The sequence below is a fragment of the Phyllobates terribilis genome, unplaced genomic scaffold (assembly GCF_046119375.1).
Source record: "Phyllobates terribilis strain yellow unplaced genomic scaffold, ASM4611937v1 Scaffold_1__5_contigs__length_1240528914, whole genome shotgun sequence".
Lineage (NCBI taxonomy): Eukaryota > Metazoa > Chordata > Amphibia > Anura > Dendrobatidae > Phyllobates > Phyllobates terribilis.
This window is the reverse complement of record NW_027362761.1, coordinates 256111441-256136186: the sequence shown is the minus strand read 5'-3', so window position 1 is coordinate 256136186 and position 24746 is coordinate 256111441. Positions and strand designations below refer to the sequence as shown.

Genomic DNA, 24746 nt, shown 5'->3' with positions numbered 1-24746 from the left:
ATGGGACCAGAACCCCAACACACGTTTGGCATTAGCTTCTTCCTGGGGGTCCCATTCCTCTCAGGTCTTTACAAGTTCTATATGTATTGTTATATGCCCTATTTGTATTATTTTGACACTATATGACATTACTATCATATATACTTACCTTCATCCACATTTTGGATGGACTTTGGTCCTCTGTTTATGCAGATATTGTAAACTTCAGTGCATAATATCTTTATTGTTTGATTACCTGGTTCCTGGGCAGAAGGGATATCTGTGTCCTATACTCCATTTATGATTTTCATTTATTTGATCATGTATATCTTTTTGTACAATTAATAAAGGTTGTTATTTTATCTTTACCTGGGCTTTTCTGCTTCAATTTTCATTTGAATGTTCTGCTTTCAGTGTATGAAGAAAAAATGTGTAAAGTGTAATTCAAATACAACAAGATAAATGCCAGCTATAAGATATCACTGATCCCAGCCTGGCACTGCTGCTGCTGGCACCACACCTAACTGTCTTTCCCGCTATCAATTGAATATCTGTTTTATTCACAAAATACTACACTTGTATTATATTCTTCACTGTTGCAGTTGTACAATACATTATTGTCTGGAGTATTTGTCCATATTTTTCTTTCTCTATTGCTGAGCTGAGAGCTCTGATGTCCTCTCACAGACCTAAATGAATTTTCTCCCATGAACTGCATGTTTCAGGTCCTTTCATAACATTTATGTAGGATTAAGGTCAGGACTTTGACTCAGACATTCCAAAGCCTTAACTTTATTCAATCTATTCTACTGTAGAATGACTTGTGAACTTTGTGTGATTGTCTTGTTGCATGGCCCACATTCCCTTGAAATTCAGCTCATGGACAGATGTCTTGACATTTTAGGCTTAGTGCCCACGATGCAGAAATGAAGCAGAAATTTTCCTGAGCATCTCCTTGGCAGAAAAATGCATGTGGTTTTTACATGCGTTTTTGACGCGTATTTGCCATGCGTTTTTCCAATGCATTGTATAGGCAAATACGCATGCAAAAACGCACAAGAATTGGTCATGTCCGTATTTTTTCTGCAAGTAAAATCTGCGCAGAAAAAATCCTGACCATGTGCACAGAACTTGCAGAATGTCATAGGAAGTCTTGGGATAAGGTATGCAATGTGTTTCTGGAGCGTTTACGCGCTGCAAATACGCACCAAAATACGCACCAAAAACGCATCGTGGGCACACAGCCTTACTTTATAAGTTCCTTCTATAATTCAGAATTTATTGTACCTCAAGGATCCAAGGGGTAACGCTTCTCCTTGTGGAGAGTGGTATGTCAAGCCAAACATGCCGAGATTAGGAGACTTTTAAGCCGCAATGCTCCTCTGGGAAATATGCAAATTGTCTCTTCAGAGAGAAAGAGGACTAGAACTCTAGCGTCACCTATAGGAAGTAGCAATCCTAAAAGTCCATATCGATTCTGCTTTGTTCCATCAATAATGGCAAGCCATCCTGGCCCAGATCCAGCAGAACAGGCCCAAACCATGATAATGCCATCACTAAGTTTCACAGATGGTATATGGTTTTTAATGCTGTAATGCAATGTTTTTCTTTCTCCAAACATGACACTTCTCCTTTAAACCAAAAAGCTATATTTTGGTCTCATCCATACTTTAGATGGGCAACAATGTTCTTTTTGCAGGGCAGTGGCTTTCTTCTTGCAATCTTGTTATGCACTTTGTTTAGTGTCATTGTTGTTTAGTGTTCTCCTGAGGGTGGACTCATCAATATTAATATTAGCTAATCTGAAAAGGGTCTTCAGTTATTAGAAGTTACCTTTGGTTTCTTTGTGACCTCACAAACAATTATACACCTTGTTTTTGGAATGATCTTTTGCTGTTCGACCTCTCCTGTGGAGCATAATTATGGTCTTGAATTGCGTCTATTTGTGCACAATGTGTCTGACCCATGGATTAGTGGAGTACAAACATTTTAGAGATGGTTTTGTAAGCATATCCAATTTGATGAACATCAACAACTGTTTATCTAAGGTCCTCAGAAATCTACTTTGTTCAGTCCATGATTTCCACAAATGTGTGAAGATCAAACTTTGATAGATCTAGTATTTAAATAAAACTGATCGGCCACTCATAGAATCATAGAATGGTAGAGTTGGAGGGGACCTCCTGGGTCATCTGGTCCAACCCCCTGCTCAAAGCAGGATTCACTAAATCATCTCAGACAGATGTCTGTCCAGCCTCTGTTTGAAGACGTCCATTGAAGGGGAACTCACCACCTCTCGTGGCAGCCTGTTCCACTCATTGATCACCCTCACTGTCAAAAAGTTTTTTCTAATATCTAATCTGTGTCTCCTCCCATTCAGTTTCATCCCATTGCTTCTAGTCTTTCCTTGTGCAAATGAGAATAAAGATGATCCTTCTACAATGTGAAAGCCCTTGAGATATTTGTAGACAGCTATTAAGTCTCCTCTCAGTCTTCTTTTTTGCAAACTAAACATTCCCAAATCCTGTAACCGTTCCTCATAGGACATGGTTTGCAGACTGGTCACCATTCTGGTCGCTCTTCTCTGAACTTGCTCCAGTTTGTCGATGTCTTTTTTAAAATGTGGTGCCCAAAACTGGACGCAGTATTCCAGATGAGGTCTGACCAAAGAGGAGTAAAGTCCGATAAAGACTTCACGTGATCTAGACTGTATGCTTCTGTTAATACATCCCAGAATTGTATTTGCCTTTTTTGCTGCTGCATCACACTGTTGACTCATGTTCAGTTTATGATCTATTAGTATACCTAAGTCTTTTTCACATGTACTGTTGCTTAGCTCTATTCCTCCCATTTTGTATATGCTTTTTTCATTTTTATTGCCCAGATCTAGTACTTTGCATTTTTCCATGTTAAAAACCATACTTAGTTACTGCCCACTGCTCCAGTTTATTTAGGTCTTTTTGAATCCTCTCTCTCTCTTCTCTAGTATTAGCTATCCCTCCTAGCTTTGTGTCATCAGCAAATTTGATCAGTTTACCCTCAATTCCTTCATCTAAATCATTGATAAAGATGTTGAACAATACAGGTCCCAGGACAGAGCCCTGTGGTACCCCACTTGAGACATTCATCCAACTGGATGTGAAGCCATTTACGACCACTCTTTGAGTCCGAGCACTAAGCCAGTTATGAATCCACCTAATAGTTGCCTTGTCCATTCTATACTTGGTAATTTTTTCAATAAGGATGGTGTGAGATACTTTGTCAAATGCTTTGCTGAAGTCAAGATATACTATATCTACAGCATTTCCCTGATCCACCCAGTCAGTGATTCTGTCATAGAAGGAAATTAAGTTAGTCTTACATTACTTTTTAGTTACAAACCCATACTGACTCTGGTTAATCACTTTATTCTTGTCCAGGTACTTCCATACATGTTGTTTAATAATTTGTTCAAAGATCTTTCCTGGTATAGAAGTCAGGCTCACTGGCCTATAGTTCCCTGGGTCCACCTTCTTCCCCTTTTTGAAGATAGGAACAACATTTGCTCTTCTCCAGTCTTCTAGGACTTCTTCTGTTCTCCAAGAATTTTCAAAGATTATGGAGAGTGGTTCTAAAATTTCTTCTACGATCTCCTTCAGTACTCTGGGGTGTAATTCATCTGGACCTAATCACACTTAATGGTCATCCTATTGAAAACACCAGACTCTAATTTTACCTTCAAATTAACTGAAAATACTTTTCCCATTCACAGATATTTAAAAAATGGCAAAGTCTAAAATGTTTGACTCGTTTGTTTTATTTTGTTCTCCTTATTTACTTTTAAGACTTGTATGAAAATCTGATGTACTTTTAGGAAATATAGAAAATTCTGAAGGGTTCACAAATTTTCAAGCACCACTATACATATAAAATAAAATGGTTGAAGGTGTAGCATAATGCAATGTGTTAAACGAAATCTGTCTCCAGTTCTATGCTTGTCAATCTGAGTACAGCATAAAATAGGAACAGAGCCTGATTCCTGTGGTTTGTCACTTACTAGCATCTTGCCGTTTTATTCTGAAGTTCTGCTAGTCTTTTCAGTGCTGAGTTCATTTTAACCCTCACACGCACCTTTGATTCAAAGCTTTCAGGCTACACAGTGGATAGTCAGAAAGCCGCCAATCAATGTTAGGTGGTGGGTAAATCTAGGGCTCATGAATATTGAACAAAACATACCAGAAGCTTATTATTTAGATGACATCCAGAGCTCCACCAATAAGCCCAGTAAGTGACACAGCTCTGGAATCGGTGTCTCTGTACTTACTTTAAGTTACTCTCAGATGGGTAGCAAAAACCTGGTAATATATTTTCTTTAATACCGATGAAAGACTGCAAGACTGGCCAAGTTTCCACCAGAAAGGTGTTATTAATAGACATGTTATCTAAACTATCACACTATTCTTTTCACAGATGGATGCTTTTGAAAACACTGTCTTTCATTGGAATGAAACTGAAGTCACATTCTTTATTCTTCTGGGATTTCCTGGCACATTTGATATGCAGCTGTTTTACTTTTCTGTCTTTTTGGTCCTCTACATCCTAACATTGCTGGCCAATCTTCTCATAATCACAGTGGTCAGCCTAAATGCTCATCTTCATATCCCTATGTATTTCTTTCTTAGTAACTTTGCAGTACTGGATACCTGGTGTTCAACAGCTGTTATTCCTAAAACACTTAGCTATCTGATCACACAAAACAAGGTCATCTCACATTCTGGTTGTCTCGCCCAACTTTGCTTTGTTTTCTCTGTGGGCCCTACAGAATTCTTTTTACTAACTGTTATGGCTTATGACCGATATCTTGCAATTTGTTTCCCTTTACGATATGCAACAATGATGAATAGTCAGATCTGCCTTTACTTAGCGATTGGCTCTTGGATGAGTGGCTTTTTTACTGGTTGGACACTGACAATCCCAACAGCCTTGCTGAATTTCTGTGGACCCAATCTCATTGATCATTTCTTTTGTGATTTTGTTCCACTGGTAAAACTTTCCTGTTCTGACACATCCACCAGTGAAACAGTTTTCTTTTCATTTGCTTGGGTAGTTGTGCTTACCTCATTGATATTTATAACAATCTCCTATTCTTACATAATTAAAACAATACTCCGAATTACATCCAGTTATGGCCGCCAGAAAGCTTTCTCCACATGTGCAGCCCACCTTATAGTGGTCATAATATTCTATGGAACTGTTATCTTCATGTATGTACGCCCAGCAGCCTCATACTTCTCAGACAAAGACAAAATAATATCTTTGTTTTATTCTGTTATTACTCCACTTCTAAATCCCCTTATATATAGTCTTAGAAATAAAGAATTCAAGAAGGCCATGAAGAGGACACACCAAAAATTCTGTAAATCTATTAGCAATTAATTAGAAAAAATACTGATCAAATTTTTCATCAAAACAACTGTCCTGGGCATGGCTTAACTCACAATGGGAGAGGAGATCTGTAATGTAGGCTCTTACCATAATTCTGTCTATGCTCCTGCTTAGAGGCTTTAAAGAACCAGAGAGTGCTCACCTGTGATTATTGATATCTGCCAAGCCTGGTGTGATACTGCATTGACTGGAATTGAAGATGCTAGAAAAATCACTGCAAGCAAAGGGGAGCTAGAGGCCAAAGATGGATCTGGAGCGTCTGCCATGCTGGCCCGTTCTATTTTCTTACTGAATGGGCTATAAATGTGGTGGCGCAGCTAGAAAAATTTGCCAGGGGTGTGAAAATGACTAAAGAGGAATGTGGAGTTGACTTCATGTAAACTGGATCTAAAATATATTCAGTGAAGACACCCTGACTTTCTTTTATGCTGTGGAGAGGGCACACAGAGTCCCTATTTGCCCTCTGCCGGCACTCTACCAAGATCTGTTCTTTTGAAACTCCAGCGCTACAAAGATTTTGATATAATATTCAAAAAGGCAAGAGAAATGCAAAATATCAGCATCAATTGTAATGGAAGCTAATTTTTCCATGATTTCTTTGCAAAGGCAAAAAGAGGATGCAATATGTAGATATAAAACATAGTTTACTTAAGATCCAGGTATCAAACGCTTTGTTGTACTTGGACCGATTACGAGATGGAGCTTTTGGCTCTTTTAATTCTTTGGATGCACCTAAGAGAGCTCTGTCTTAGATTGACCTCCAGGAATAACGTATACGAAGATTTGGTCGGGAATGACTTGCTATCTATTACTTATGAGTGTTTCCGACTGATGACATATTGCTCAAAGGAAGAATAAGAAGCCTCTGAGATGCAATTTTTTTATATTTCCGGTCTTGGATTCTGGTTGGAGAGCCGACTATTGGCTCCTGAAGAGTATGCTATTCCTACCTATCGAACAGTTTCTGCGTTGTTGAGTTTTACAAGGACTAGTGCCCCCACCTGTTCATTTTGGATGGGTTGCAAGATTCTCTGTTTGGAGAGAGATGAAAGGGGAAGAGGGGGAGAGGAAAATTATTCAACACGTGTAATGTATTTTTCATTTGCTTTGCCACCATTTGAAACTTCTCTTATGTGGGAGATGTAAAAATGTATGTTTATTCTTTTTGTTTTTAATGAAAGTGGATGAAAGTGGATGGGGAGCTCACCTCTGTTTTCAGTCTAATGAATCACTATCATAAAAATTTAATTTGATTTCCTGAAACATAAGAGGCATCGGAGGCCTTAAATTCCATCTGTTGGCTATTAGTAGGAAACCCACCATTTTTGGTGAAAATGTACAAATTATAAACAAACCCTGGATAGGGCCTAAATCCCAATATACACATACTAGTTATTCACTTATTGATATGGAGTGTAGATATGTTGACTTAAAATATAAGATCTATTGGTTGGATTGTAAATTGATAACATTATATGTGCCATCTCCATATTTTGCAGTAGTCTTAGGGTACTACTGTTTACCGTTGTGTACATCTATCCCTCTAATAACCATGGTTAATTATAACTACATCTTGCATATTGGGATAAATTGAATATGGGGACTTACTAAATTTGGCGTATGTCGGTAGAGCTTATGTTAATAGATATTAAGACTGTTAGATATCTAGACCTAGAGGTCAGGTCATTTTTCCTGACATTCAATCACTCATAGTTAGTGATGAGTGAATATGTTTGAAAAACTATCACAAATTTCAATTTCGGCACGAATATGCCACATTCAGATTCGTGATCGGAAACCCGAGCATTTTTACTTAAAATCAGCAAAAATCAGTAAAATTCGGTAAAAGTGCAGAAAATTATTGCGTTGCAACTAAAGTATTTTTGTCACTTTGGCTAGGATAGTGGTGGTGTATGATGAGCGGGGGGGGCGTGTTTGATGAGGGGAGGGGCTGGGGAGAGGTCAAAGGAGCCCAGAGCAGCTGTGTGCTCGTAATCTTTTTTTTCTTAACTTTGTGTGCAAATCGCGGCTAGCCAATCAGGGCGCAGGAACCATCTACACTGTCCAGACACAAGGGCTTGTGCCATTGACTGCTGAAATCACATGTCCCTCTCTATATAAGGAGTGGAAATGTTGTGTTAGCGTCATTTTGTGATTCTTACCGGTCACAGAGGCTGCTGCTGATGGTGCTGCTGGACTCATTAGAGATTTTAGCTAGTTAGCTAGGTGGTTGCTTCTTAGTCAAATAGTTTAGGTAGTTAGTGTCCTGTGAAATCGACCTTCCATCAGATTTTTTTTTATTGTGCCATTACTGAGGTCCACACAAAGATTCTCTGTTTGGCACATGTCATAGAAGTCTGTTGTGCACCGCTTCTATTGTGCTACATGCATGAGTACACCTTTAAAAATCTATTTTTTTTCAGTTGCTTACATGATACAGCGAGCCATAGTAGCCCACCTTGTCATTTTGTGGGGTTTAAATTCAGCTGTATGCAGACTAACAAAATGTATTTTTTCTGTGAGTAATGTGACGCAGCACGCCATAAGCCACCTTGTCATTTTGTGGCGTTGAAATTGAGCTGAATGTGGAGTAAAAAAATCGATTATTTTCTGTGACTAACGTGATACAGCAAGCCATATCTCACCTTTTCATATAGTGACATTGAAATTCAGCTGTGTACAGAGCTGTTGCAGAGTAAAAAAAAAATTTTTTTTCAGTTGCTAACGTGATACAGCAAGCCAAATCTCACCTTGTCATTTTGTGGCGGTGAAATTCAAATGTATGCACTGCTCATGCAGAGTAAAAAAATCTATTTCTTTCTGTGACAAACGTGATAAAGCAGGCTAGATCTCACAGGACTAACATGATACAGTAGGGGAGATCTCAGTTTGAAATTGTTTGGAGCATATCTTCTCTGTTATACAGGCCTCATCCACACTAAAAAAAACATTTTCTTCTGTTACTAACGTGACACAGTAGGGGATATCTCAGTTTGAAATTGTCTGGAGCATATCTTGTATGTTATACAGGCCCCATACACACTAAAAACATATTTTCTTCTGTTACTAACGTGATACAGTAGGGGAGATCTCAGTTTAAAATTGTTTGGAGCATATCTTGTATGTTATACAGGCCTCATCCACACTAAAAATATACTTTCTTCTGTGACTAACAAGATACAGTAGGGGAGACCTCACATTTAGTGTCACTGAAATTCAGCTGTGTGCAGAGCTGTTGCAGAGTAAAAAAAAATTTTTTTTTCAGTTGCTAACGTGATACAGCAAGCCAAATCTCACCTTGTCATTTTGTGGCGGTGAAATTCAAATGTATGCACTGCTCATGCAGAGTAAAAAAATCTATTTCTTTCTGTGACAAACGTGATAAAGCAGGCTAGATCTCACAGGACTAACATGATACAGTAGGGGAGATCTCAGTTTGAAATTGTTTGGAGCATATCTTCTCTGTTATACAGGCCTCATCCACACTAAAAAAAACATTTTCTTCTGTTACTAACGTGATACAGTAGGGGATATCTCAGTTTGAAATTGTCTGCAGCATATCTTGTATGTTATACAGGCCCCATCCACACTAAAAACATATTTTCTTCTGTTACTAACGTGATACAGTAGGGGAGATCTCAGTTTAAAATTGTTTGGAGCATATCTTGTATGTTATACAGGCCTCATCCACACTAAAAATATACTTTCTTCTGTGACTAACAAGATACAGTAGGGGAGAGCTCACATTTAGTGCCACTGAAATTCAGCTGTGTGCAGAGCTGTTGCAGAGTAAAAAAAACTATCTTTTTCAGTTGCTTACATGATAAAAAAATCATATTTCACCTTGTCATTTAGTGCCGCTGAAATTCAGGTGTGTGCAGATGCCCAAAATATTTTTAGGTTGGATTCGGGGCAGGACGAAGTAGGGTCCGAGCAGCTTCCTAACCCTCGTCACCAGACGTTAACCCCCGGGGGAAGAGGTGATCCTGATAAAATTCACATACCTGAGACTCACATGGACTGTACTGTGCTGTCAGGGCAAGAAGAGGAGATGGGTGACTCTCAGGGCGAGGAATGGGATAACACATTGAATGATGATGAGGTTGTAGATTCCACTTGGTGTGAATCCAGAGGCACACACATGAGTAGCTCATCATGGAGTACATGGAGGAGGAGGAAGAAGAGGAGTGTTGCCCCCTATGGCCCAGACATGGAGTGATGAAAGCATGAGGAGCACTGCATTCTTAGCCACAACTGTGGCTGTGGCCAGCAGCGGTCGTGGGTCTGCAGCTCGCAGGGCCGGCAAGGGTTGCCTAGCCTGGGCCTTTTTTGACACCACAAAGGATGAGCCACTCACGTTATCTGCAAACCTTGCAATAAAAAAACTCAGTAGAGGTAAAAAGTGCATTAATTTGACTACTACATGCATGAACGTTCACATGTGCAATCAACATGCGTTACTCTGGCAATCTCACTGCGATAAAATGCGGACCTGCGGACCTCAACAACCATCAGCCACCCCATCAACCGCATCTGCTCCTTCTTCCTCCTCCTCTGTTACCATGCCAAGTATTGTACGCAGGTCTCCGACCGCATGAACCTCTGATTCTTTACCCGCTCCAGTCAGGATGAGTGAGAGCCCATCAGCTGTAACAGAAGCGGACATGCCTGCTGTGTTTGTTTCACCGAGCACACCACATCTTTCTCAATCCACCATAACAGCTCTGCCTGCACCTCACTCACAGTCCAGCAGTTTGTCCGGTTCACCGTACTCTGCCCACTCTCAACACTGCAGCCAGCCCATGGTCCCGCAGTTGTGGTCACGTAAAAGATTGTTTCATCCTACACATGACAAAGCTAAGAGGTTGAACTCCACCATCTCCAATATGTAAGCCACGGAAATGCTGCCTTTCTGCCTGGTAGATACAGACGGTTTCCGAAAGCTGATGGCTGTCGCAGTCCCCCAGTTGCCCAGTCGCCATTACTTCTCTAAGAAAGCTGTGCCTGCGCTACACCAGCATGTTGCAGACAACATCACCCGTTCCTTGACTAAATCTTTCCAGAGTGCATTTCACCACAGACACCTGGACAAGTAAGCATGGCCAAGGGCGTTACCTCTCGCTGACTGGGCACTGGGTGACTCTGGTGGCTGTAGGGGCAGGAGGGGAAGGAACTGCTCCACAAGTCTTGGAACCACCAAGGCTTGCAGAACAAACCTCTGTATTTCACACTTCCTCCACTGCTTCTGCCTCCTCCACCATCTCTAGGACCTCCACATGTGCACTCAACTTCTGCATTAATGAGACACACATTCCAGCAGTGCAGAGTGAATCCGCACCACCTCCATACTGCACAGCCAGGGCTCACCGCAATTAGGCAGTGTTAAAATTAATATACCTTGGAGATCGCATTCATACAGCTGAAGAGTTGTGGGCAGCTCTCCAGGATGAGTTTGAGCAATGGCTGTCTCTGCTGAACCTGGAGCCAGGGAAGGCCGTGTGCAATAATGGTGCGAATCTTGTGGCAGCTAACACACATGCCTTGCATGGCTCACGTCCTCAACCTGGTGGTATAGCGATTTCTCCGCCACTATCCTGGCCTGGATGAGCTGCTGCAGAAAGCACGGAAGCTTTGTGCTCACTTTCGCCGTTCGCACCCCTCAGGTCATCGACTTGCATCGATACAGAGGTCTTTGTCCATGGCAGTTAACAGGTTAATATGCAATGTGCCGACATGGTGGAATTCCACTCTGCACATGTTGCAGCGACTGTGGCAGCAGCAACGAGCCCTGACGCAGTATGTCATGTCATATAGTCTAGGCCAATGCAGTACGGACGTGGGGCATAGCATGTTTACGGACCTCTACACCATTCTGCACAGCTTTGAAATGGCTACTAAGATGGTTAGCGCTGACGATGCCATCATCAGCATCACTATTCCAGTCATTTACATGCTGGAGCAGATTTTGAATAGCCGGCGGCAGGAGGTGGTGTTCCCAGAAGAAGAGGAGGATGCAGAAGGGATAACAATGTCTCCAAGTTCCAGACTGTCGTCACACAGGCAGATGCCAAGCGAGGGGGGCTGGTGATGCCAGACAAACTGTTATTGAATGTGCAAGAGCCGAGGAACAAATGGAGGAGGAAGAGGTGATGGGCAAGGAACTGTCAGAAGATGGAGAAGATAATCATCCCCTCTCTGTTATTCGTGGTTGGCGGGAGGGGACGGAGGAAACAAGCATCAGTGTTACGCAGCCACCAACACAGCATGGGCTTGGACCTCATGGAAAAGCACGACATATGAGTGCCTTCTTGCTGCACTATCTGCAACATGATCCCCATATAGTTATGATTTGAAATAGTGCTGACTACTGGGTTGCCACTCTGTTACATCCAAGTTATAAGAGTCAATTTAGAAATTTTGCCAGATGCTTCCCATCCTGGAAAGGGACCCACGAATGCTGGAGTATCAAAATAAGTTTTTACACAACCTTAAGAGAGGTTTTCCCCAAGACAGTAGTGAGGCACACAGTGTACATCGCAGCTGTAGACTTTCAATGTCCAGCACGTAAATTCATTAACGCCAAAACATTAGCAGCAGTGTAAATGGCAAAAGCAATTTCTGTGAGTCTTTTCACACATTTTTTACACCAGCTCTTGCACCAGCACAACAGAGTACAAGTCGGACACGTGGTGAACGACTGGAGAGGATGGTGCAGGAGTATCTATACTGCTCAAAAAAATAAAGGGAACACTTAAACAACAAAATATAACTCCAAGTAAATCAAACTTCTATGAAATCAAACTGTCCACTTAGGAAGCAACACTGATTGACAATCAATTTCACATGCTGTTGTGCAAATGGAATAGACAATAGATGGAAATTATTGGCAGTTATCAAGACACCCTCAATAAAGGAGTGGTTCTGCAGGTGGGGACCACAGACCACATCGCAGTACCAATGCTTTCTGGCTGATGTTTGGTCACTTTTGAATGTTGGTTGTGCTTTCACACTCGTGGTAGCATGAGATGGACTCTACAACCCACAGAAGTTGCTCAGGTAGTGCAGCTCATCCAGGACGGCACATCAATGCGAGCTGCGACAAGAAGGTTTGCTGTGTCTGTCAGCGTACTGTCCAGAGGCTGGAGGCGCTACCAGGAGACAGGCCAGTACACTAGGAAACGTGGAGGGGGCCGTAGGAGGGCAACAACCCAGCAGCAGGACCGCTACCTCCGCCTTTGTGCAAGGAGGAACAGGAGGAGCACTGCCAGAGCCCTGCAAAATGACCTCCAGAAGGCCACAAATGTGCATGTGTCTGCACAAACGGTTAGAAACCGACTCCATGAGGGTGGTATGAGGGCCCAACGTCCACAGATGGGGGTTGTGCTCACAGCTCAACACCGTGCAGGACGCTTGGCATTTGCCACAGAACACCAGGATTGGCAAAGTCGCAACTACCGCCCTGTGCTCTTCACAGATGAAAGCAGGTTCACAACTGAGCACATGTGACAGACATGGAGACTCCATGGAGAGCGATCTGCTGCCTGCAACATCCTTCAGCATGGCCGGTTTGGCAGTGGATCAGTAATGGTGTGGGGTGGCATTTCTTTGGAGGGCCGCATAGCCCTCCATGTGCTCGCCAGAGGTAGCCTGACTGCCATTAGGTACTGAGATGAGATCCTCAGACCCCTTGTGAGACCATATGCTGGTGCGGTTGGCCCTGGTTTCCTCCTAATGCAGGACAATGCCAGACCTCATGTGGCTGGAGTGTGTCAGCAGTTCCTGCAAGATGAAGGCATTGAAGCTATGGACTGGCCCGCCCGTTCCCCAGACCTGAATCCGATTGCGCACATCTGGGACATCATGTCTCGCTCCATCCACCAACGTCACATTGCACCACAGACTGTCCAGGAGTTGGCAGATGCTTTAGTTCAGGTCTGGGAGGAGATCCCACAGGAGACCATCCGCAACCTCATCAAGAGCATGCCCAGGCGTTGTAGGGAGGTCATACAGGCACGTGGAGGCCACACACAATACTGAGCCTCATTTTGACTTGTTTTAACCCTAGAACGCATGACCATAAAAATCTACACTTTCACATACCTGGGGCCTTTTAGGCCCGTGTGCAAATAATAAATGACCAACTGGAAATGACAAACAACTATATACCTGAGGAATACCTAGAGTTTCAAATTTCTAGCTAAAGAAATCTTGCAGCAAATAGAAAACAATTAACAGGGCGGGCCTGCGAGGCCCCAGGTATGCGTTCTAGGGTTAAGGACATTACATCAAAGTTGGATCAGCCTGTAGTGCGTTTTTCCACTTTCATTTTGAGGGTGACTCCAAATTCAGGCCTCCATTGGTTAATAAATTTGATTTCCATTGATGATTTTTGTGTGATTTTGTTGTCAGCACATTCAACTTTGTACAGAACAAAGTATTCAATGAGAATATTTCATTCATTCAGATCTAGGATGTGTTATTTGAGTGTTCCCTTTATTTTTTTGAGCAGTGTATATCAATACCAGGAGCTCAATATCAATACCATCAGGAAGGGTTTGGACCCTTTTACATTTTGGTTTTCAAAAATGGATGAGTGGCTTGAGCTCGCCTGTCACACCTTGGAGGTTTTATCATGCCCGGCAGCCAGCGTTCTCTCAGAACGTGTCTTCTTCGCTGCTGGTGGTGTCCTGATGGATAAAAGCAGCCAGCTGTCCCTTTAAAGTGTAGACTGCCTAACTTTCATCAAGATGAACAAGTCATGGATCTCCAATGACTTTTGCACCCCAATCACAGACTGTACAGACTAGGCGATGTTGCAGTTTTTAGTGTGCTGCATTGATCTTGTGTAATTGCAGTCTGTGATATCTTTAGCGTGGCTTCTGTGCCTGCTGTTGCTGCTGCTGCTGCAGGTGTTAACACACATTTTTGTAAATGTGAACAATCCTGGTTGGGTCTCAATCTGCTGGGTTGGCTCTAGAGGAAGAGGTGTCAATTCTAATTATACTATTTCTACTGTAGTGAAATTGATGCCACTTCAGTGGTGTCTGCCACTAATGTTTGGAAATGTGGAGACTCCTGATTGGGTCTCCATCTGCTGGGTTGGCTGTAGTGGAAGAGGTGTCGGTCTTCATTATAATATTTCTACTCTAGTGAAATTGTTGTCACTTTGGTGGTGTCAGCCCCTAATTTAGGGAAATGTGAACACTCCTTGTTTGGTCTCCTGCTGCTGGGTTGGCTGTAGTGGAAGAGGTGTCGGTCCCCATTATAATATTTCTACTGTAGTAAAATTGATGCCTCTTCAGTGGTGTCTGCCACTAATTTTTGGAAATGTGGAGACTCCTGATTGGGTCTCCATCTGCTGGGTTGGCTGTAGTGGAAGAGGTGTCAGTCCTAATTATACTACAGTGTGGGCCATTTATATGGATACTCATAAATTAAATGGGAATGGTTGGTGATATCAACTTCCTGTTTGTGGCACATTAGTATATGGGAGGGGGAAAACTTTTCCAGATGGGTGGTGACCATGGGGGCCATTTTGAAGTCGGCCATTTTGGATCCAACTTTATTTTTTTCAATGGGAAGAGGGTCATGTGACACATCAAACTTATTGAGAATTTCATTAGAAAAACAATGGTGTGCTTGGTTTTAACGTAACTTTATTCTTTCATGAGTTTGTTACAAGTTTATGACCACTTATAAAATGTGTTCAAAGTGCTGCCCATTGTGTTGGATTGTCAATGCAACCCTCTTCTCCCACTCTTGACACACTGATGGCAACATCGCAGAAGAAATGCTAGCACAGGCTTCCAGTATCCGTTGTTTCAGATGCTGCACATCTCGTTTCTTGATGGTATGGTGTGATATATGGGGTACAAAGATAGTGGGGCTATTCTTCATCAATGGAAACCTCAATGCCACTGGATATCTGAAATTGCTACATGATGATGTGTTGCCCTCTTTATGCACTGAAGATGGCACGTTCCCTGAGTTTTTCCAACAAGATGGTACACCACCACATTATGGGTGTCAGGTCCGAGCATTCCTACATGAACAATTTCCTGGAAAGTGGATTGGTCATCGTGGGCCAGTTGAATGACCAACAAGTTCTCCCGATCTGACCCTCTTAGACTTTTATCTTTGGGGTCATCTGAAGGCAATTGTCTATGCTGTGAAGATACGAGATGTGCAGCATCTGAAACAACGGATACTGGAAGCCTGTGCTAGCATTTCTTCTGCAGTGTTTCTATCAGTGTGTCAAGAGTGGGAGAAGAGGGTTGCATTGACAATCCAACACAATGGGCAGCACTTTGAGCACATTTTATAAGTTGCCATAAACTTGTAAAAAACTCATGAAAGAATAAAGTTATGTTAAAACCAATCACACCATTGTTTTTCTTATGAAATTCTCAATAAGTTTGGTGTGCACATGACCCTCTTCCCATTGAAAAAAATAAACTTGGATTCAAAATGGCCGACTTCAAAATGGCCACCATGGTCACCATTCACCACAACTCTGGAAAAGTTTTCCCCCTCCTATATACTAATGTGCCACAAACAGGAAGTTGATATCACCAACCATTCCCATTTAATTTATGTGTATCCATATAAATGGCCCACCTTGTTTTCTACTGTAGTGAAACTGATGCCACTTCGGTGGTGTCTGCCACTAATTTTTGGAAATGTGGAAACTCCTTATTGGGTTTCCATCTGTTGGGTTGGGTGTAGTGGAAGAGGTATCGGTCCTAATTATACTATTTCTACTCTAGTGAAATTGTTGCAACTTTAGTGGTGTCAGACCCTAATTTAGGGAAATGTGGAGACTCCTGATTGGGTCTCCATCTGCTGGGTTGGTTGTAATGGAAGAGGTGTCAGTCCTAATTATACTATTTGTACTGTAGTGAAATTGAAGGCACTTCGGTGGTGTTTTCCAGTAATTTTTGGAAATGTGGAGACACCTGATTGGGTCTCCATCAGCTGGGTTGGCTGTAGTGGAAGAGGTGTCGGTCCCAATTATAATATTTCTACTCTAGTGAAATTGTTGCCACTTTAGTGGTGTCAGTCCCTAATTTAGGGAAATGTGAACACTTCTGATTGGGTCTCCATCTGCTGGGTTGGCTGTAGTGGAAAAGGTATTGGTCCTAATTACAATATTTCTACTCTGGTGAAATTGATGGTGGTGTCAAGCCTTTAATTTTTGGAAATGGGGAGACTCCTGGTTGGGTCTCCTTCATGTGTGTTGCCTGTAGCAGTAGGTCTCCCAGACAGGCAGTCCTCCACTTACTTTCAGTCAACTACCCATGTTACTATCCCTAAATTTTTGTACCAATACTAATCTATGAAGCTGATTTTTCTGCAATCTGAGTGTGGCTGAGCATAAAAGCAGGTTGAGCTGTTGCATGTGGTATCAGGGCTCCCAGCACCAGCACAGCAGACCTTCACTGATCCCTCACCACCTCATTTTAATTTGATGTTCAATATAACCCTCCGTCACATACAATATCGGTTCTAACGAGTTCACATACAATGTGACTGTCAGGCGCAGGCTAGAAAAATACCTATAATATCTAATGTTTGCAATTTCAGTGCTCTAAAAGTGATCAGTGACCTTCATAGGGATGTAATAAAAGAGACTACACATAATCAGGTGCAAAAAAATACTATTTACTTAACATAAAACTAATAACTCTGAAATACAAACATTTCAAAACTCCCGCCAAATAGTCGCAAGTTCGACTCTGTCAAAAAACTCTACAAAGAAAATTTATGAAAACAAACTTAATTTTAAGGTACCTTAAGTACTATTAAACACATATTCAATCAGAATTAGATCCTGAAGTTTCCCCAGAAAAATTACACTTGCAGAGCAAAGAGCAAGAATTACACATCATTTTTGCATGTGTCAGGCAGATTGCATTATGACATTTGTGACATTCATAATTAGAAAGCCTTCTGATTCCGCTTTCCGTGGTGCAGGTGGTGCATCTCCTTCTTTTGGGAGGTGGTGCAGGTGGTGAATTTTCACTATCATCTTCTGGGCGGAATCTTTTGAGCTGAACTTGAAGGCGAGAGGGGATACCGATTGTTCTCATACTTCTCCTGCGTAGCTCTCCAAGCACTAGTTCATGGGCCAATTTTTTCAGATAGAATCGTCTATGGAGTGGTTCAAGCTTGTTTTCAAGGTAAATGACTTGTGAATTTATACCACCCAAATTCAACATAGCAAAAAATATGACCATTGGCCAGCGTTTGGTGTTTCTGCTGACGTTGAAAGTTGAGCACATCTGATCAGCTGTATCAACACCCCCTTTGGTTGCATTATAAAATGTAATTATCTCCGGGTTTTTTTTGTGCCTCAGTCCCAGGATCGATGGCATCATCATCATGAAGTGTTGATAGAAGAAGTACAATTTTTTTTGCTTGTGGTACATAGGAAACCAAAACCTTTCCATTATGGAATGCAAACATACTGCTGTACTGCTGTCTCCCTTTCACACTTACAAACTGTGTAGGCAATTCTTTTTTATTTTTTCTTACAGTTCCGACATATGAAAGCTTCTGCATTTTCAGATAATCAATCAGATCACAATTTGAAAACCAATTGTCAGCTGTTATATTGCGACCCGATCCAAATAAGGGCTCAGCCAGTCTTTTTACAATATCACTGGGTTTGTTGCTGACACAGTAAGGACCTTCTGGTTGTTTTCCTGCATAAACTTCCAGGTTGTAAGTGTAGGTCTTACTGGCATCAACAAGGGCATACATTTTTATTCCATATTTGTTAGGCTTTGATGGAATATATTGACGAAAGGCACATTTACCACGAAAACCAGGGAGCATTTCATCAATAGTGAGATTCTCCCCAGGGTAATAGCTTTTTTTACAGTTTTCAACAAATTTTTGGAATATATCACGAATTGGAGCAAGTCGGTCATGTGTTTTACGTTCGGTTCGGGTAGTTCTGTCGTCAAACCGAAGGCAACGAATTAGAAGCTTGAATCTGTTTATGGACATAACAAGGCCAATTTTTTCAACTCCATCCCCATCTTTACTCCAAAGTTCCTCCAAACTTTGTCTATTTGCCCTATAAGCTCCTGCAAGGTATAATATTCCAAAAAAAGCACGCAGTTCTATTTCATCTGTGGCCTTGATGGTTCTGTTGCAGATGAACTTGTCCTTTATAATGTCTATATATTGGTTGGTATATGTGACAATAGAGTCCAGAATGTCATCTGTGAATAAACTATTCCAGCATTCAACTGCAGTTTTTGCATTACTTGCAGTTCCTATAACTGCAGGAAGGTGAGTAATAATGTTTTGAGGTTCCCCACATTTTTTCTGGAGTGGCTTCTTGTTCCATTGGGTTTTTTTTCCATATAATAAGATTCTACATCTTCATCCTCATCACTGTCACCATCTTGCTCTGTTTCAGAATCCACTTCACATACTTCCACCTCATCATGAGAATCAATCTCACTTTCCTCTCCTAAATCCTCATTCAGTGTGGGGTCTGCATCATCTAACAGCATGTTTGTTACTTCCTCAACATCAAGGTTTTTTGATAAATTGTACATTTTCCTCTCCATTTCAGCAGATAATCTGAAGCAAGAGAAGGAATATGTGTTAGGGAACTACTGTATATGCCTGAGCAGCACACTTTCTTTTTTAATCTGCCTTATTTCTATGAAATATCCTCACACTTTGTGCTATACATTCATAAAACAAGCTAAATAAACAATTGTGATGAATAAAAACATAAAATACCAACCTTATTGAGTGTGACGTGTTCACATACAATGAGCCTGAGAGATTAGCGCAGTTATATCTGTCCTCCTAAAGCTCTGCAATCCAACTGTGGTATGAGGTTTCACAGAGCTGCTAGAGACAGGAGACTACCTGGAGGGAGGGGATTTCCTCACAATCTGGTGAGGAAGGAGAAATGAAAGTAAAAGAGATGTGCCTGTCAGGTCTATTGTATGTGACGGAGGGTTAAATCTGTAAATGCTGGCCCAAACCTTGATACCTCATACATGGCCCATGGCTGATTGCTGCTGTGCAATTATAAAATTTGTACTGTGGGTCAATTGAGGCCACTTTCCTGGTGTCTGCCCATAAATTGATCTGTTTTTGCAGCTTTTGGACCTGTTTGAAGGCGTTATGTATTAAGGCGTTTGGTTTTTTTCCCCCCCATTGAATCCAATGGGGTTCGGTAATGTTCGGCGAATATTTGACGAATAAATCACTTAATATTGCAAAATCGGCGATCGTAATCCGAACCGAATATTGAAATATTCGCTCATCTCTACTCATAGTATCTTGTCACATATTAACCTGTGCCTTTTCAATAGTTTGTTACTGCCCATCAAATTGCATGTAGAATATACAGTGGGGAAAATAAGTATTTGATACACTTCCGATTTTGCAAGTTTTCCCACCTACAAAGAATGGAGAGCATATAAATACACAGTAGGCCAATTGTATATTTAAGCTTCCGTGAGAATGGTACCAACTCCAGTTCTATTGGTATAAAAATTCATATTTTAATGAAAATCAATTAACATTCATTTTTAGTTTGTGCTACAACATACATATAACTAGTGACATGACAATAAGACAGATATGTCCGTAGGTACCTGCCATGATTTCCTCAATAAATGCCTATGTTATTTGTCTCTAATAATGTGCAGAGCAGGCAATTAAAGAAAATCCCATGTACTATATGGAACCTGAACTACCAGTATCAGTATTACTAATTACAATTAACTTCTATGGTAACAGGCACATAAAAAAGAGGGGATAATCTTACCAGGGGTTTACATGCAGGAAACGGTGGACCAGAATGGCGGTAAAAAGAACCTGATGCGCGTTTTGCGGCGTACACAGCCACTTTCTCAAGCCTCCATTGTGCTCTGACTAGCGTAGGGACAGTTTAAAATAAATTATTTTAAGAAATTGCGTGAGGTCTCCCCTATTTTCAATAAGCAGCCAGGGGGAAAGCAGACAGCTGTGAGCTGGTCTTATTATAATTATAATAATCTTTAATTTTATATAGCGCTAACATATTCCGCAGCACTTTACATACATTATCATTGCTCTCCCCATTGGGGCTCACAATCTAGGTTCCCTATCAGTACGTCTTTGGAGTGTGGGAGCAAACCGGAGAACCCGGACGAAACCCACGCAAATACGGGGATGTTGGGAAAGGGCCAATATCCACGGACCTTCCCAGCCTATTAATATCAGCCCCCAGCTGTCTGCTTTGCCTTTGCTGGTTATTAAAAATAAGGGGAACCTCACATCATTTTTTTAAATAATTTATTTTAAACGGTCCCTATGCTAGTTAGAGCACAATGGTGGCGCCACCCGTGACCTGGCATTTATACAAGTCACGTGTTGCACAGGCCAATCACAACCTAAATGCCCACAGCCTAAAGGCTTGTTGATTGGCTACGCTGCAGCCTTTCAATAAACTTTATTTATCACTAAACCCGAACAGTAAAATGGACACTCGGTGTCTGGTACAAACCCCGAACTTTACAGTTCGCGTTCGCTCATCCCTAATGGGAGGACCCAAAAAATAATGACATGGGGTTCCCCCTATTTTTAATAACCAGCTAAGGCAAAGCAGACAGCTGGGGTTTGGTATTAATAGGCTGGGAAGGTCCATGGATATTGTCCCCTTCCCAGCCTAATAAAACCAGCCCTCAGCCACCCCAGAAATGGCTATCCATTAGATGCACCAATGCTGGCACGTTGCCTCAGCTCTTTATGATTGCTCTGGTGCAGTGGTAATCGGGGTAATAGTTTTTGGGGTTGACGTCAGCTGGCATCAAGCCCAAGGCTTAGCAGTACAGAGGCGTCTATTAGACACCACCATTACTAACCACGTATTTAAAAATATAAAAACACACAAAGGAAAAAAAAGTTTATTTCAATAAAGACTCTCCACACATTCTCTGGTTTACCTATTTATTATTAAACAATAATCCCAGGAGCTCCGATGTAACCTATTGTGGTTCCCATGACGTCCAGCAATTCTCTTCTGCAACCTATGGAGCTTCCTTCTATGCCACAGGGCACACCTAGGGCACCACTGGAGAAAACGTGTTTGCAGTGTGTGCAAAGGTTGTCGTCACCTGTTGGTCTTTTTGCATGTAGGGAGCGCTGCTTCCTCCACAGCATTTTCCAAGGTCTTATTTTAATGTGACAATGCTAAGTCTGGACAGGAGAGGGAGGAGATTAGAGCCAAGGATGGCTGTAGATTGTTCATAAACTGCTAAGCATTGATGGCACGTAGATTTCTGTATGTGTGGTAAGTGAGGGTGTCCTAAGCGGGGTGACAGTTCTTCACAGAGAAAGAAAGAAGTTTGTTGTCAAAAAGCAGGAAAGATGAGTTAGTAAAGTCATGCACTGAGCAGAGGCGGGAGAAGACCAGGTCCAGTATATTGTCATCTTCATGCATAGGATAGTAAGCTGTGAAAGACTGAGAGAGGAGGTTAGAAAAAGAAGATGAGTAGCTGATATAGAGCCTGGATTATCAATGGCAATGTTAAAGTCCCCCACAATGACATTGAGAATATTACAGGATAGGAAGCGTGTAAGCCAGGTGGCAATGTGATCTAGGAGCTGGTTGGTTTTGCATGGAGAGTGATACACAACTGCCACTTGAAGGGGGAAGGATTTGAAGAGTCTAACAGTATGGACCACAAAGGAGGGAAACATAAGGGAGGGTACTGGGGAGATAACCTGGAAAAAACATTGTGATGAAAGGAGCAGACCAACAGCTCCACCTTGTCTGCTCTGTAGCCTATCATATGAGAGAGCAGCAACAGCGTTGGTGTCCAGCGGCAGGATCCAGGTTTCAGCGAAAGCCAGAACATTAAGGGAATAAACCAGTCATTGCTCTGGTTGATCATCAACTTCACAATACAACATTATAGGAGTATTCTCAAGTTATTAAATTGCTTTAGTTAGTTAGACAGCATACTGTAAAAATAATCAAGTTTGCATTTGACTTGCTTTTTCTATCAGCTGTCATTTTTCTGATATGAGAGCTTTTATATTGCATAGTGTACAGCTGGTTTCCATGGAGCTCAGCTACTAGCTTCTCACCGAGAAAGCACAGGAGATACATTCCAGAGGAGGAGTTAACTTTTACCATCCCAGTCAGTTCTTTCAACCCATTGATTTCTATACAGCAGTTAGCTGCTCACCTCCGTCCCTTTTACTGTCCCCCTCAGCTCCTGACAAGCTACAGTTATAGATCTTGAAAAATCCCCAGCACCGACGATCAGCAGCTTTCAGAACAGTTCTCCTAATTACAGCACTCAACTTCCTTGAGCTGTGTGCTTGTTCAAATGACTTGTTATATCTATATGTAAATATAGTGATAGCAGCGTAAACTCCAGAACAATCCACTGATAGCTGAATTTGTTACAACAGACCTTATGCTGAGCTTTATAGTTCTATTAATACTAGAGCTCTGCTACTCACCACAACTGTCACTCAAGGAGTAGTAGAGAAACCAGGAAGCAAGGAGACTGCAGAATTGTATCCTGCTCAATTGATAACTTGAAAATAACCCTTTAACTTACAGTATAACACTTACCCCCAGAGCTCTCCATACTGCTGCACCTCCTTACATTTCCTCCCTCATCTTTGTCTACAACTCTACTTTGCTCTCCATTCTGCTAATAAATTAAGATTGACATTCTTAATCTGCACCTCCCACTCTCATCTCCAAGACTTTTCTTCTGTTACACGGAAACCCTGGAATACACTGTCCCAGACAACATGGTTAATTCCTAATGACAACAGTTTAAGAATTCCTTAACCCCTTCGTGACCTTGGGTGTATCCATACGTTCTGGTTGGTAAGTACATACCGACCTTGGATTTATGGATACGTCGTAGCCTTAATGCGTCACCGCGACTGCAGTAGCAGTGGTCACATCAAGGTGCCTGCTGAATCTTGCAGCAGGGCTCCGGGAGTTGTTGTCACGGCGGGTGGTAAAATAAAAATGGCAGCCTCCCCCCAGCAACTACGATCGCTGTGATTGGCTGTTCAATTCTGAACAGCCAGTCGTAGCAATTTCAGTGTTTCAGGCAATGAAATTGGCTGGAACACTGATGTCCAGCTTATGAGCAGTGCTGTCAGAGCACCAATCATAGGCTGGTGCTAGGAAATACCAGCGTCACCTGCCCCAGCACTGATTAGTGCGATTGGATGATGATGCCGTTCACACCAATAAGAGTGCAGAAATGCAGTCTGAACTCTAAGTGACCGCTCTGCACATCCTCATTCTAGTTTCAAGACGTGTGCAGAGCAGTTACTTAGCTGTTCTGCTGTTGGATCTGCTGTGATTTATGGTGCCACAGACAAATTTTGCTTGTGCAATCACTGCTGGTGTTGCTGTTCCTATTCCTGATCCTTTCCTGACCTGTTCGTGTTCTTAGCTTTTTCCTAATCCAACCCAATCCCCCTCTCTCCCTTTCTCATCCTCTCCCTAACCGTTTCTCCACCCACCCTTCTGCCGCTGAGTGCTGATCACTATTTGATCGCTGATCGGTACTTGAGTGCTCAATTTTTGGCAGTTTCTTTTTTTTTGTTTATGCATCCTGCAGCTGCCGAGCGCTGATCAGTGATGCAAATCAGTGATCAGCACCTGTGCTCGCTGTTTTTCAGAACTTTTTTTTTTCTGTCTATTCCCCCTGCCCCCACTTTGCACCACCTCCTTGAGTGCGTCCTGTACCCTCTGAGCCACTGATCAGTAACGCAGACCACTGATCAGCATTTGTACTCGTTTCTGGCAAGGACTTTTTTGTTTCCTGTCCATCTTTTTTTATCCCCTTTTTGCACTACATCCATGCGTGCGTCCTTCAGCATGGCGTCTACTACAGCATTTTTTACTGAATATAGTCAGGGTTAGTCTCAGATAGTTGTGGGTGCTCAGTAATTGTTTTTTTACTGATGTCAGTTTAGTAAGTTTGTTTTTTATTTTACCAAATTTTTATATTCTTTTAATTTTATTTTTATCTTTTTCTTTAGATTCTTTTCTTCTTCTTTTTTCTTCTAAATAAATAAAGTTTACACCAAACACATCTGAATAAAATTTGGTGCACGTACACAAACATCGCATACGAGAAAAAATGTCTCAGTCGTCCCAATTACGGCATTCAGCGGAGGAGGCTTATGCCTTTTTTGCCAACCTCCTCTTTCTCAAATGATACTGAACCGCCACGCAGACACCCCAAGACAGAAAATGAACCAGCGCCCATCGTTTCTGACCCGGTATGGACCTCACCCACTGAAAATTATGAACCACAGATTCCTGATTTTGCGGCGCA

At 41.9% G+C, this 24746-nt stretch overlaps 1 protein-coding gene across 1 annotated transcript; it reads left to right on the top strand.

Moving 5' to 3' along the window:
* Window positions 1-4428: 4428 nt before the first annotated feature.
* Window positions 4429-5394, top strand: LOC141257014 (olfactory receptor 6F1-like). The gene has a single exon (XM_073671219.1). The coding sequence runs from the start codon at window positions 4429-4431 to the stop codon at window positions 5392-5394; it is 966 nt and encodes a 321-aa protein (XP_073527320.1).
* Window positions 5395-24746: the final 19352 nt, after the last annotated feature.